Source organism: Geotrypetes seraphini, chromosome 1 (genome assembly GCF_902459505.1).
Source record: "Geotrypetes seraphini chromosome 1, aGeoSer1.1, whole genome shotgun sequence".
Lineage (NCBI taxonomy): Eukaryota > Metazoa > Chordata > Amphibia > Gymnophiona > Dermophiidae > Geotrypetes > Geotrypetes seraphini.
The window spans coordinates 32,295,846-32,309,998 of record NC_047084.1 but is presented as its reverse complement, the minus strand read 5'-3'; the positions used below and the strand labels follow the sequence as shown (position 1 = coordinate 32,309,998).

The window sequence follows — 14,153 nt, the reverse complement described above, 5'->3', positions numbered from 1 at the left end:
GAAGTCAATGGAATATTGCAGAGAGGGACCTTACGCAGCTGCAGTCTGCTTTCTTTATGCTGGCACATGATTGTGATTGTTGGAGATTTTTTACTGCATTTCATACAAATGTATGAAAATGTGTTGCTAACTTCTGTTTTAATATTTTGAAATCTTGGAAATATACCACCCCCTCCTTTTCCAAAACCGTAGCGCGGTTTTTAACACCGGCCGTGGCGGTAACAGCTCTGATGCTGATAGGAATTCTATGAACGTCGGAGCTGTTACCGCTGCTGCCGGTACTAAAAACCACACTATGTTTTTGTAAAAGGTTTGGGGGGGGGGAGATAGTTTCCATTATGAGTGTTTCTTTTAACAGTTTCTTAAAGTCTAATTAGGTACTAGAATTTTATTATCTTATCAAGAGTGTTCTGAAGTTTGGTTTAATTCTGTGCAGGAGTCTTCAAGAAATATTTACCAGTTAACAAGGTTTACTAAAGTTAAACGGATAAAACTTGTTTGTGGAGGGAAATGACCTAGAAAGGTTTTTTTTATGAAAGGAATTTTCTCCTGGAAGTTGAACAGTAAAAGCAGTGAGCATCCTGCCATTGTACTGTATCTTGCAGCGAAATATTTTTCCACTCTGTTTTCCTGGACCAACCAAACTGATAAAGCTAAGACTTCTTTTAAACTGGAAAGAATGGAACAAGAATTTTCATTCCTGGACAGAGGGAATGTGGCCTCCGCTGTTAAGTCTGTACTTGTTGTAGCGGATAGCTTGCAGTTTACCCTGAATTTGGAGCCAAATGCTGAGGAGAAGGGCCTTACTAATGTCTGTCATCTGGAAGAAGAGAGTTTTGTCAGGTAGGATTTCTTTCTATTGAAGGCTCAGTTAAGCAGCTTGTAGTTAACTTTGTTAAAATAGTCTGTAAAAGGATAACTTTGTCTTATTCTTGAGCTTCCATGAATAAATAACCTAATTGTAAACATTTGACTTTGTTTTTTGAACTACACTTCCCTTTCTTCCAAATATTGAAATATATCTATAATCTGTTACTTCACTAAAAGATTTATCAGCCATTATTAATTACTGAAAAAGTTTTTCTTGATTTTAATTTTTGTTTGAAAAAATGCAATGTGGGATCTTTTTCTGTTCTTTTTTAAATTTTTTTTAAGATACTAATAGTGAATATTTGGAAGATCTGGCTTATACATATAGTAATAATGTTCAAACCAAGTAATCTTTTGTGTTTTGGTTAAAGGATGTTAGTAGGTGTCTTACAAATAATTCCCAGTTAACTGGTATTCAACTAATTGGCATTCTCAACCAACCGTCAAAAGAAAAAAATTCTTCATAGTGATGCTTCTGACCTAACAATCCCCCTCCCTCCCTCCAGCCCCTGAAGTATCAGCGGCAGCCACAAATCTCCCTCTGGCCTCCAAAGCAGCAGAGCTGACCCTGGCAAACCCCTTCCTCCTCCCTCCTTTACCCGAAGCAGTAGCAGCAGCCAGTGAGCAGAGGCTTTGCTGTAAACTGGCTGCTTCCAGTCAACCCTGGCAGGGCCTTTCTTCTGCTGCGCCACTTCCGATGTGGCAGAGGAAAGGCCCTGCTGGGGCTGGCTAGAAGCAGCCTGTTTATCCCAGGACAAGCAGGCAGCATATTCTCTACATGTGGGTGATGTCATCTAAGGAGCCCCCTAGCGGCGTTCTCGCAAGCAGACTTGCTTGAAGATCTTCAAGCTTGCGAGTGTACCGCTCATGCGTGAGTGCCCCTCCCGCCCGACTTAGAGCATGCGTCTCCTCAGCGTGGTCTCAGTTCCAAGTTTTCTGCGGAGCCAGAAGCCCTGCCCCCTTGCTCTGCGCAAATTCGTAGTGCCTCTTTGCACCGCAGCTTGCTTTATTGTTTTTGGGTGAATCGCTGTGTGGCATGTCTTGTTCAAAAAAAAATAATTTTTTTTTAATTCCTCGTACTTTTTTTCGACTGGGCTACTGTTTTTTGTCAGGCTGCCTGGCCTCGCGGGGTCCCGGCTGTATTTTTTCCTATGTCCCAGCCTCTGTCCGGGTTTAAGAACTGCACTAAGTGCACCCGGGTGATCTCCATCATCGACCCCCATCGTTGGTGTGTGGAGTGCCTTGCAGGCTGATCATCGTGCCGAATCTTGCCCACGTTGTGCTACTCTCCAACCGCGGGCTCTTTGGCAAGTGGCCAAAATCCTCTAAGTTTTTGGCCCCATGGAGATAGCAGGAACAGCCTCGGTAGTTCAGTTCAGTAGAACGTCCTCGGTGTCCTGCTCTCGAGACTCGGAGGCTCCTGCCTATTATTCGAGGGAGGTCTCTCCCTCTTTCTCTGCTGCTCTGAGATCTTGCTCTACTTCGCCTCTGGAGGATGAGTCTTCTTCTCGAACCCTCTTCCTTTACCCGGTTTGTCTCGGACATGGGCAAGGCTTTGAAGCTGGATCTCCAGTCTGAATCCCGGTATACTCAAGAGTATTTGGCGGAGATGGGGCTCCCTTATCCGCCCCGTGAGGTACTCCATGTGCCTCTGCATCAGGTGCTCCAGCAGACCTTCCTCCGAAATCTGGAGACTCCTTATGCTGTCACTGCCATTCCCTCCAAAATGGAGTCCCGTTACCGGACGGTCCCGGTCAAGGGATTTGAGAATGCGCAGCTTTCCCATCAGTCCCTGGTAGTGGAATCTTTGTTAGAGAAGTCCAATTCCTCCAAGGTCTACACTGCTGTCCCTCTGGGCAGGGAAGGGTGTACGATGGACAAGTTCGGATGCCATCTCTATCAGAACTCGATGATGGCAAACTGAGTTCTCAATTATAATTTTACCTTCACGTCCTATCTTAGATACTGTGTGGACGCCCTCCACTCTTTCCAGTCAGACGTGTTTGCTCCCCGTCGACAGGAGTTCCGTCTCCTCCAGGAGACCCTATCCCAACTCCATCTCTATTTGTTTCAGGTGACTTACGACTCCTTTGAGTTGTCCTCGAGGGTCACGGCCTTTGCGGTCGCCATGCGTTGCCTGGCCTGGCTCCAGATAGTGGACATGGACCCTAACCCCCAGGATCGTCTGGCGAATCTCACTTATGTGGTGAATGAGCTGCTTGATGACTCCATCGAGGCTGCAACTAAACACCTTTCGGAACATGAACGGTCTTTCGCTTCCCTAGTAAGGCTCAAGCTGAAGACTCCTCGACTCGACCATACAAGATTCCTCCTTGGTGATACCCGTAGAAATCTACGCCTGCATTCTCTCGCCTGCCCCTGAGGCGACCCCAGCAGCAGCAGCAGCGTCCGTCTAAGGTCCAGCCGCCTGCTCTGGCGAAGCCTGGGCCGTCCTTTTGACAATTCCAGTCTGAGCCTGCTGGCTCCTTCCTTCTGGAGCCCTCCCCCCTTCCCATCGGGGGCTGTCTCCATCATTTCTCCTCAGTGGGAGAAGCTTACCACATACTTGTGAGTGCTTTCCATTGTCTGGGAGGGGTACTCCCTGCACTTCAGTTGCGTACCCCCGGATCTTCTGCCAAGAGAGTTTCCTTCTTCCAGGGCGCAACTTCCCCTTCTTCTGCGGGAGGCTCAGGCCCTCCTCCGCCTCTGGGCGGTTGAGGAGGTTCCTCTGGGGCAGTTGAATACGGGATTTTATTCCCGGTATTTTCTGGTCCGCAAGAAGACGGGAGACCTGGGATCTGAACAGGTTTTTTATCAAAGAAAAGTTCCGCAAGCAATTGAAAACTTGGCTCTTCTCCAACATGTAATTCTATTTTCCCCCTTACTCTTCCATTCTATATATAAGTTCATGTAAACCTTTTCCTTTCTCTTCTTATATTTTAAGTTCTTGTAAACCGTGCTGAGCTCCACTTCCGTGGAGATGATGCGGTATATAAACTTAAGGTTTAGTTTAGGATGCTCACCCTTCCTACGTTATATCCCCTAATGGACGAAGGGGACTGGCTGTGCTCGTTGGACCTCAAGGAGGTCTATACCCACATCCCGATTCATCCGGCTTCTCACCAGTATCTGAGATTCAGGGTGGGGAATCTCCACCTCCAGTATCGTAGCCTCCCCGAGGGTTTTCACGAAATGCCTGGTAGTGGTCGCTGCGTCCCTGCATCTGCAGGGGCTTCAGGTGTTCCCCTACCTCGATGACTGGTTGATCAAAGTGTCGTCTCACCAGGTGGTTCTGGTGGTGACAAATCGGACTATTTCCCTCCTTCAAAGTCTCGGACTTCGAGGTGAACTTTCCCAAGTCCCGGCTATGTCTGTCCAGTCCCTCGAGTTTATCGGTACAGAGCTGAACATTCTTCATCTTTGCTCTTTCTTGCCTCAGCCTCATCGGGAGACCCTTATCCATCTTTGTCGGAAGGTGTCTCTCCTGTCCTCGGTCCTAGCCCATCTTATGATGGTCCTGTTGGGCCATATGGCTTCACGTGACTCCTTTTGCCAGACTTCACCTCCGCATACCTCAGTGGACTCTGGCATCCCAGTGGAACCAGGACCGGGATCCGGTGTCTCGACGCATTGTTGGACTCCTTTGTTGAAGCAATCATTCTGTTGGTGGATGCTCTTTACCAATCTTTCCAGAGGTTTTCTGTTTCACGCTCCTCCCCCGGAGAGGGTTCTCGCAACGGACTCGTCGGCCTATGCTTGGGGGGCTCATCTGGATGGTCTTTGTACCCAGGGACTGTGGTCCAGTGCGGACTATCTCTGTCACATCAATTTGCTGGAGCTCAGGGCGGTGTTCAACGCTTTGAAAGCCTTTCATCATCTGCTTTGTGACCGTGTGCTGCTAGTTCGCACAGACAACCAGGTCGCCATGTATTATATCAACAAACAGGGAGGCACGGGATCTCTGTCCCTGTGCCAGGAAGCAATGTGGCTCTGGGATTGGGCGATCCGCCACAACATTTTTCTCCATGCAGTCTACATTCAGGGCCAGTGGAACTGCCTGACCGAGAAGTTGAGCCGCCTTCTGCAGCCTCACGAATGTTCGATCCATTCCTCGACTCTGCGTCAGATGTTTGCGCGGTGGGGGACTCCGGAGATTGACCTGTTCGCGTCCCCCCCAATCACAAGCTGCCTCGTTTCTGCTCCAGTGGTTTGGGATCTCAACGTGGTCCTTACTCACTTGATGAAACCGCCCTTTGAGCCACTGGCTAGGGCTCACTTAAAGTATCTCACATGGCAGATTGTATTTCTTATTGCGCTCACTTCTGCTCGTAGGGTCAGTGAGCTGCAGGCCTTGGTGGTGGACCCTCCTTTCACTGTGTTTCATCATGATAAGGTGGTTCTTCATACCCTTCCTAAATTCTTGCCTAAGGTCATTTCGGCCTTTCACATCAACCAGTCCGTGGTTCTTCCAGTATTTTCCCCAAAGCCTCATTCTCACCCTGGAGAAGCGGCTCTGCATACTCTCGACTGTAAGCGTGCGCTGGCCTTTTACTTGCAGCGCACTGCACCTCATCGGACTGCTCTCCAGCTTTTCGTCTCTTTCGACCCAATCGGTTGGGGCGCCTGTTTCTAAGCGGACCATTTATAACTGGTTGGCCACTTGTATTTCTTTCCGTTACGCTCAGGCTGGTCTCTCTCTGCTGGGTCGGGTCACGGGGAATAAGGTCTGAGCGATGGTGGTGTCTGTTGTTTTCCTCCAATCAACTCCAATTGAGGAAATCTGCAAGGCTGCCACTTGGTCCTCGGTTCATACTTTCACCTCTCACTACTGCCTGGATACTTTCTCCGGGCGTGATGGCCATTTCAGCCAGTCAGTTTTGCAAAATCTGTTCTCCTGAATTGCCAATTCTCCCTCCATCCCTTTTGGTTAGCTTGGAGGTCACCCACATGTAGAGAATATGCTGCCTGCTTGTCCTGGGATAAAGCACAGTTACTTACCGTAACAGGTTTTATCCAGGGACAGCAGGCAGATATTCTCGCAACCCACCCACCTCCCCGGGTTGGCTTCTTTGCTAGCTATCTGAACTGAGGCTACGCTGAGGAGATGCATGCCCTGAGTCGGGCGGGAGGGGCACTCGCGCATATGCGGTACACTCGCAAGCTTGAAGATCTTCAAGCAAGTCTGCTTGCGAGAACGTCCACTAGGGGGCTCCGTAGATGATGTCACCCACATGTAGAGAATATCTGCCTACTGTCCCTGGATAACACCTGTTAAGGTAAGTAACTGTGCTTTACAGCGCTGCTACTAGTGCTTTGGGTAAGTGAGGGGGGTGTCAGGACCGGCTGCCGCTGCTGCTTCGTGGATTTTGCCAATATTTGCTTATTTCTGATCTGAGGAAGAAGAGTTTGCCTTTGAAAGCTAATCGTAGAACTATATTAAATTAGTCCAGTAAAAGTGGTATTTTTTTTTCCTTTATGGTTTTGTTTTATTTCTACATATCTCTAAAACCCTAAAATTGCTATTTTTAATTTTATCTAGTTCCCACGGCTTGTTTTTGGCATGTTTTTCTTGAAGGGTGCCATCTTAGAATTTAACAATCTTTTTTTAAACATTGTTTATTCTGCATCAAAAATGCTCAATTTTATTAGGGCCCACCTCTCATGGATGCCCCAGGCCATTCTAGTCCTGGATCCTGTGTTTTTTGTGCGGAGTTGCTGGTTGAGGAGCGGCCGTGTTCCACGTGCCATGGGAGGAAGGGGTGGGAGCTTCAGGCTTGGCTCCATTCAGCCCTCCAAGGCCTTGGAACTCCCGAAATCCTGGAAAATCTGGCCTAAGGGGAAGAGATCCTGCTCAGATGACCCGAGCAGTGATGGGGTGAAATGCAAGCACATGGTGGATAAATCTCCTATTCCCCAGTCTGGGGTTGTGCAAGGAGCCTCAGGTCCCCCGATGCAAGGCTTCTCTGATTTTTGTCAACCTCTTATGGAAAGCCTACTTAACAGCACCAGGAAGGGCTCCTTAAGGAAATCCATCTCTCAGGCAGGCATTTCCGCCTCATACCACGCTGGCTTCCAGTGTCTGTGACTCTTTGGAGCAGGACTGGGATGATTGGAAATCCCTTTCCATGCCTTTATTGCAGGGCTCTTCTATGATTGTGGATGATTTGGGATTCCTGACGGGGTCCATTAGCCAGGGGGCAGGAGTGGCAGCGGATCATAGTGATGATCTTTCAGTAAGTAGCCTTTTCATATCAGCTTCCATTTCCCATATCTGACACCCTCTCTTTGTTAACGCTCAATGCCTAGCATCCCTCCATGTCACAGTGCTCTGTCATGTGCTGCACTAATGCACAGACAAACTTTTTTCCTGCTCATCCAGATATCATCTCCTTAGTCACTGACAAATAGGAGGTGCCTGAGGCTCTCTAAGGGAGGCCAAAGCTATGTCTTGGTTGTATCCTAAAGTTCCACACTTCAATAGCTGTTCATTCAGCCAAAGGTAGACTCTGGATCATTGGAACAAACTCCCCCTGCAGGTGATTGAGGCAAGCAGCGTGTCAGATTTTAAGAGAAAATGGGATATTCACATGGGATCTCTAAGGGGGTGAAATCAGGGGGGCGGGTAATTGGAATGGGCAGACTTGGTGGGCTATAGCCCTATTCTGCCGTCATTTTCTATGTTTCTGCAGTAGCTCAAATGACCAAATGCCCCTACCTTCGTAGTGAGGGTGTTGTGATGCTAAAGGACGCACAGGACTGTAATGGTGGATGGAATCCTTAAAAAACAGTTTGAAGCACTGACTTTAGATTTCAAAGCTGCAGCAGCTGCCTCTTTCGTGGAGCGAGCCTAACATACCAGATAGCAAACTAGTCCCTTGGAGCTTGGGGCCCTTCTGGATCAGACAAGTGGGTTGGCAACTCAGCTTCCAAGGCCACTCTCAGCAGATTACACTTCAAGGGGCAGATGTTGTTTGGCCAAGGGCTAGACAACCTCATGGCCAGTGTGGTAGATCGCCATTCCAAATCCCTCCTGGATTGTAGAAGCTATTGATCTGCTGGGGGGCAGGGGCAATTTTCATGACTTCAGGAGATCCCGCCAATTTTCCTCCAGTTATGAGTGAATCTCGATGCTCTTGTTATCAACCGAGCTGGTGCTTATCATTATTGTCTTAGAGTACTTGTACCACAGAGTGCAATGCCAACTTGCTCAAAAGAGGTTCTGTTTAACAAGCTGTAACTTGTAATATTTGGCTCATGTCTCTTTCCGTTCTAGCTCAATGTGTGTTATATTCAGGTACAATAGGCATTTCTCTGTCCCTGGAGGGATCACATTTTGTACCTGAGGAATCTGGAGGGTTAAATGACTTACACAACAAAGAGAAAGTGGGGGAGGAACTGTATATGTCAACCTGAGATGAAGCAGAGGTTATTAATTACAAGCAGCTACAGTAATACAAAACATATAAAATTTCCAATATATCATGGTCTGTGTTTCAGCTTCAAAAAGGAAACCTGTTTCAGGGGTACAAATGACAATCTAAAAAGATACATATATGTATTAGCGAACAAAAACAGAAAAATGACTGCTTACATGATGATCAGAAAAAATAATATAATAAACATCAATCAAAGTCTTGTGTATCATAAATATGAAATAAATAAGTGGCCAACATGAAGTTACACAATGAATTAGATCATGTTAAAAAACAATATAAACAAACTTATTATTAAGAAATAAACATATACAATAAAACATTAAAAGCTAAAAAATCATAAATATGAAATGGCGTAAAAAATGTATACATGAATAAAAGAGGTAGATATAAATATGGATGAACATATTAAGGATACAGGAATATGATGATAAAATATCATGATAATAAATAGGAACATGAATTGATATGACCAGACAAAATGAGCCATAGTTACAGAGGATACTTAGACTAGAAGGCAAGGTGTTAAATGACTTGCCCATGGTAACTTCACAAAGAGCTGCAATGAGATTTGAATCGGACTTCCCTTTATCAGCCTATTGCAGCATGTGGTCCCTGAAGTCCTTCATTGTGGCCCTCAAGCAGTTGGTTGAGATGTTCTTTAAGTCTTGTAAATGTGTTAATTTCAATCTTGCTCACTTGACACGCTAACTGAAAACAATCTCTTAAGTGTGTTACTCCGGTTTCTCATTTATAGAATTTGCTACTTTTGACAATCCAAAAATAAGGATATATTTAAAAATTCACTTTTAAGTGCTGTAGAATCAGTATTAGTATTAACTTTTAATGTTTAAAACCCAACCTGAACAAGCAGTTGAAGGCGGTTGACAAAACTACCGTATTTTCACGCATATAACGCACGCGTTATACACGATTTTACAATCCGTGCATAACCATGCGCGTTATACGCGTGAGCGCGTTGTACAAATTTTTTTTTTACATAGTTCCCCCCCCCGACGTCCGATTCATCACCCCGAAGAACCGCTCACACCCCCACCCGAAGGACCGCTCGCACCCCCACAGCCTCCCCCTCCCGCATGGAGAAGCTTCCTACTGTTGTTTCTGGATGCCAGTGAGCCCAGCTGCTTCCTCTGCCGGCAGTCCTGCCCCTTCTCTGAGCCCTGCGTGCGCTGCTTCCTCTTCCGGCGGTCCCGCCCTTTTTCTAACGTCATGCTTGGGGAGAAGAAGGCAGGACATGCTTTGGCTGTAGCTTTGGAGGTGTGGCCGTGCACCTCAGCTACGGTGGCAGGAGAAGTGCTGGCGCCAGGAGCAGTGGCAGCGGAAAGACTTGCGCCTATTTAGCAATTTCCCAAAAGAACATGCAGCGTTTACAATTGATGCAAAATGCAGCGGTCAAACTGATCTTTGGGCTGAGGAAGTTTGACCACGTGACACCCTACTACCGGCAGCTGCATTGGCTGCCAATGGAGGCGCGCGTAAAGTTTAAATTTGCCTGCTTTTGCTTCAAAGCACTACACGGACTTGCCCCTAAATATATAACTGACCTTTTCGTCTTCTCAGCCAATAGACACAAGAGAAGCTCACATTCCAACTTCGTTTCCCCCCCAGTGAGAGGTTGTAAACTGAAAAAACACCATGAACATCTTCTCTCGCACCAAGCAGCATCATGGGGTAAAGACCTAGAACAATTGCTTTCGCCCACTACTTATGAGGAATTTAGGAAACGTCTGAAAACACACCTGTTCCTAAAGTATCTAGACAACTGATCCTCTCTTCTCTCTCCCCTCTATAGCGATTAACTTGTTCTATTGATCACTCTCTCCTCAAAAATGGATTTCCTGACCTATTAACCCTCTTTCTTCCTCCCCTCTTAAAGTCAATCAATTTGTACCTTTGCTTAATCTTTGTAAACCGCATAGAACTTCACAGTATTGCGATATATAAGCTGTTATTATTATTATTATTATCAGGTAGCCTCTCGCCGGAGTTTGTGCTTCTGCTGCACAAGGTCCAGGGTTATGCAGCTGCGACGTTCTCGCCCTGCCAAACCCTCAGCCTTGAGGGTAGATCCTCCTCAGTCCTCACGCCCTCCACAATGATGGGGTTTTGGCTCCTTCCGCCAAGTGAATGGGGGGGTCTGCTGGCCTCGTTGCCAAGATTACGTGGGCCAAGATTACTTAGAACACGGAGGTCTTCTGTGTAGGGCACGAAGGTTACGGTTGAGAATGCAGATGACACCAAACTATTTAGGGGAGCTTGGACTAAAGAGGACTGTGAGGAATTGCAAACAGACTTGAACAAACTAGGGGAATGGGCGACAAAATGGCAAATGAAGTTCAACGTTGAGAAAATTAAAGTATTGCATGTGGAAAGCAGAAACCTGAGGTACAACTATACGATGGGGAGGGATGTTATTGAATGAGAGTACCCAAGAGAGGGACTTGGGGGTAATGGTGGACAGGCCAATGAAGCCGACGGCACAGTGCGCAGCGGCTGCTAAGAGAGCGAATAGAATGCTAGGTATAATCAAGAAGGGTATTACAACCAGGACGAAAGAAGATATCCTGCCGCTGTATCGGGCGATGGTGCGCCCACACCTAGAATACTGCGTCCAGTTTTGATCGCCATACCTTAAGAAGGATATGGCGTTACTCGAGAGAGTTCAGAGAAGAGCAACACGTCTGATAAAAGGGATGGAAAACCTTTCATATGCTGAGAGATTGGAGAAACTGGGTCTCTTTTCCCTGAAGAAGAGGAGACTTAGAGGGGATATGATAGAGACTTATAAGATCATGAGGGGCATAGAGAGAGTAGAGAGGGATAGATTCTTCAAACTTTCAAAAAAATAAAAGAACAAGAGGGCATTCGGAAAAGTTGAAAGGGGACAGATTCAATACAAATGCCAGGAAGTTCTTCTTTACCCAACGTGTGGTGGACACTTGGAATGCGCTTCCAGAGGACGTTATAGGGCAGAATACAGTACTGAGATTTAAGAGAGGATTGGACATTTTCCTGCTGGAAAAGGGAATAGAAGGGTATAAATAGAGGATTACTGCTCAGGTCCTGGACCTGTTAGCCACCGCGTGAGCGAACTGCTGGGCAAGATGGACCTCAGGTCTGACCCAGCAGAGGCATTGCTTATGTTCTTATGTTTCCAGGTGCAGATTCTTTCTGGGCATCCCTGTGGGCAGGGGCCAGATAGGAGATTGTGAGAAGTTTACTCCGGGGCCGGTGATCCTTAGGGCCAGGGGTTCAGGTTCCTTGCAGTCGGAAGAGCTCTATTCCAGGGTTTTGAGGGCCCACCAGTGGTTCATTTGGTTTCCCAGGAGATGGGGACTCAAGGTGGTATGTCCTTTCATTCCCTTGTGGTGAGTTCCCTGGCTCCCCAACAGGCACGAGGAGCAGACTCGGGAAGTAGGATAGGCCCTCAGTCCTCCAAGGGCCCTACGGCGCCTGTTGAGAGGGTTACCTCTCCGGACGGTGATGGGGCTTGTATGGCTTCATCCAGCTTGCTGCTCTGGTGCAGCGGGGTGTATATTTCAGGGTTGTCCGCAGCCCTCAGGTAAGACTCCTCGGGGGAGGTGGTCACCGGTCACTCCACTTTGGTGGCGGAAGACACCTGTCTGCATTCCACAGGAGTAGGTTCAGGGGAGATGCTCCCGTCTGCTGTGGTCTTACGGGCCTGGCTATTGAACAGTCAAGGCTGCAGCGCAGGGGATATTCTGAGAAGGTTATCTCTACTGCAGGCAAAGAAGAGGTCTACCTCTATGACTTATCCTAGGATCTGGCGGATGTTTGAAGCATGGTGCATTCAATTAGAGTTTCCTCCTTTTCAGGTTTCCCTGCCTCAGATTCTTTCCTTCCTGCAAGAAGGGGTTGCTAAAGGGTTGGCCTACAATTCCATGGATAGCGGCTATTGGAGCCTGAAGGTGGTCCTTAGAGGTTTACAAGGGGGGCCTTTCAAGCCTTTGGATTCCACGACACTTAAGGATGTTACCTTAAAGGCGATTTTTCTGGTGACCCTGTCTTTGGCCAGGCGGGTTTCTGAGTTGCAGGCTTTATCCTGTAGGGATACGTTCTTACGTTTTTCGGAGGCTAGAATTTCGATTTGGACTGTTCCTTTTTTCTTCCAAAAGTAGTGTCTCCTTTTCATGTCAATCAGGTCCTCTTTCTACCATTCTTTAGGGAAGAGGATTGGGGGGTCAAGGTTTCCTGCCTTGCATTTGCTCGATGTAAGGAGAATGCTTTTGCACTATCTTCAGGTTTCTAATGATTTTCGGCATTCAAATTACCTCTTTGTGCTCTTTTCGGGTCCTAGAAAGGTTTGTCAGCTTCCAAGGCCTCGGTGGCTTGTTGGGTCCAAGAGGCTATTTCTTCTGCTTATTTGTTGATAGGTAAGCGGGTGCTGGAGGCTCTACATGCTCATTCGACAAGAGCGATGGCTACATCTTGGGCGGAGTCCAGGGGGTTTTCCCTGGAAGAGATTTGTAAGGCGGCCACTTGGTCATCTTCAACACTTTTTCTAGACATTACTGCTTGGATGTGGCGGAGCGCGCAGAGGCATCCTTAGGTGCTTTGGTGCTCGCAGAGGTGGCATGTTCGCTCCACCCGAGTTGAGGTTGCTATGCTACATCCCACTAGTCTCTGGATTCATCTGCTGATGACACTAAGGAAGGGAAAATTATGTCCTACCTGTTAATTTTCTTTCCTTTAGACGCAGGAGATGAATCCAGAGCCCCACCCGATCGGTATTGTTCATGGATTTTTTTTCTCACAGGTGCTGTCTCATGTTTGGGGTCAGGATTTATTTTGCTTATGGGAAATAAATTTGCTAGGTTGCAACTACATTGTCCGGAGGCTTGGACATTAAGTGATACTGACTGGCAAGAGGGTCTCCATCCAAGATATACATCTGCGAATCAGTTCTCTGTCTCCACCTGCTGGTAGATGAGTGCTATCCCACTAGTCTCTGGATTCATCTGCTGTGTCTAAAGGAAAGAAAATTAACTGGTAGGACATAATTTTTCCTTTCCGGTTGCTTGAGAGTTACTATTAAAAATAGGCCTAACTACCATATATACAGTACTTGAATATAAACTGAGATTTTTCATCCAAAAAATGGGCCAAAAATGGGGGTCTTGGTTTATATTTGAGAACCCCCAAAGACCACTGTTACTGCTGTCCTCCCACTTCAACCCCCTCCCCCACCAAGGCCACCCTCCACTCCAACCCCCCCATGAGGCCACCAACGCTGCTACCCTCCACTCTACCCTCCCCCTCCGAAGCCACCAGCACTACTACCCTCCACCCCAAACTCCCTGGAGGCCACCGGTGCTGCTACCCTCCAATCCAAATCCCCCTTCTTCTAGGCCACTGGCGCTGCTATTCTCCACTGCAAACCCGTCCCCCCCCCCCAAGGCCACCAGCACTGCTCCCTTCCCTTTGTGCCCAAGATGATTGGTTCTGCTGTCCATCTCCACCCCCATTGACTGGCACTGTGCTTACCAAACGCATGCTGGTGCTGAAAGAGCCTGTGACCAGTGTTCTACACTGGGCAGCTGTGGGGACGTGAGCATTTGCGCATGCTCAAGGTCTGCCAGTTTCCGCCCTTTCCTGGGGTGGGGGATTGTTTTGCAGTAGAAGATAGCTGCGCTAGTGGCCTCGGGAAGGGGGGGCTTAGCTTGGAGGGTAGCAGCGCCGGTGGCTTTGGGGGAGGGTTTGGAGTGGAGGGTAGCAGTGAAGGTGGTCTCGGGGGAGGGGGAATTTTTTTTGCCAGCTGGTTGAGAGTGCTGGTTAGGTGAGTGCCGGTTAACTGGGATTCTACTGTGT

At 47.6% G+C, this 14,153-nt stretch overlaps 1 protein-coding gene across 2 annotated transcripts in view; it reads left to right on the top strand.

Moving 5' to 3' along the window:
* The window catches only part of AP3B1 (adaptor related protein complex 3 subunit beta 1), a 516,639-nt gene that overhangs the window by 39,349 nt on the left and 463,137 nt on the right, over positions 1 to 14,153 (top strand). The window contains exon 1 of one of the 2 annotated variants that reach the window (XM_033929417.1): positions 653 to 843. The exons of the other annotated variant lie outside the window; for it this stretch is intronic. Within the exon in view, the coding sequence (XP_033785308.1) occupies positions 680 to 843 (164 nt within the window). The 5' untranslated portion in view covers positions 653 to 679. Of the gene's footprint in view, positions 1 to 652; positions 844 to 14,153 lie in introns of those variants that run through there. 2 annotated transcript variants of the gene reach the window in all.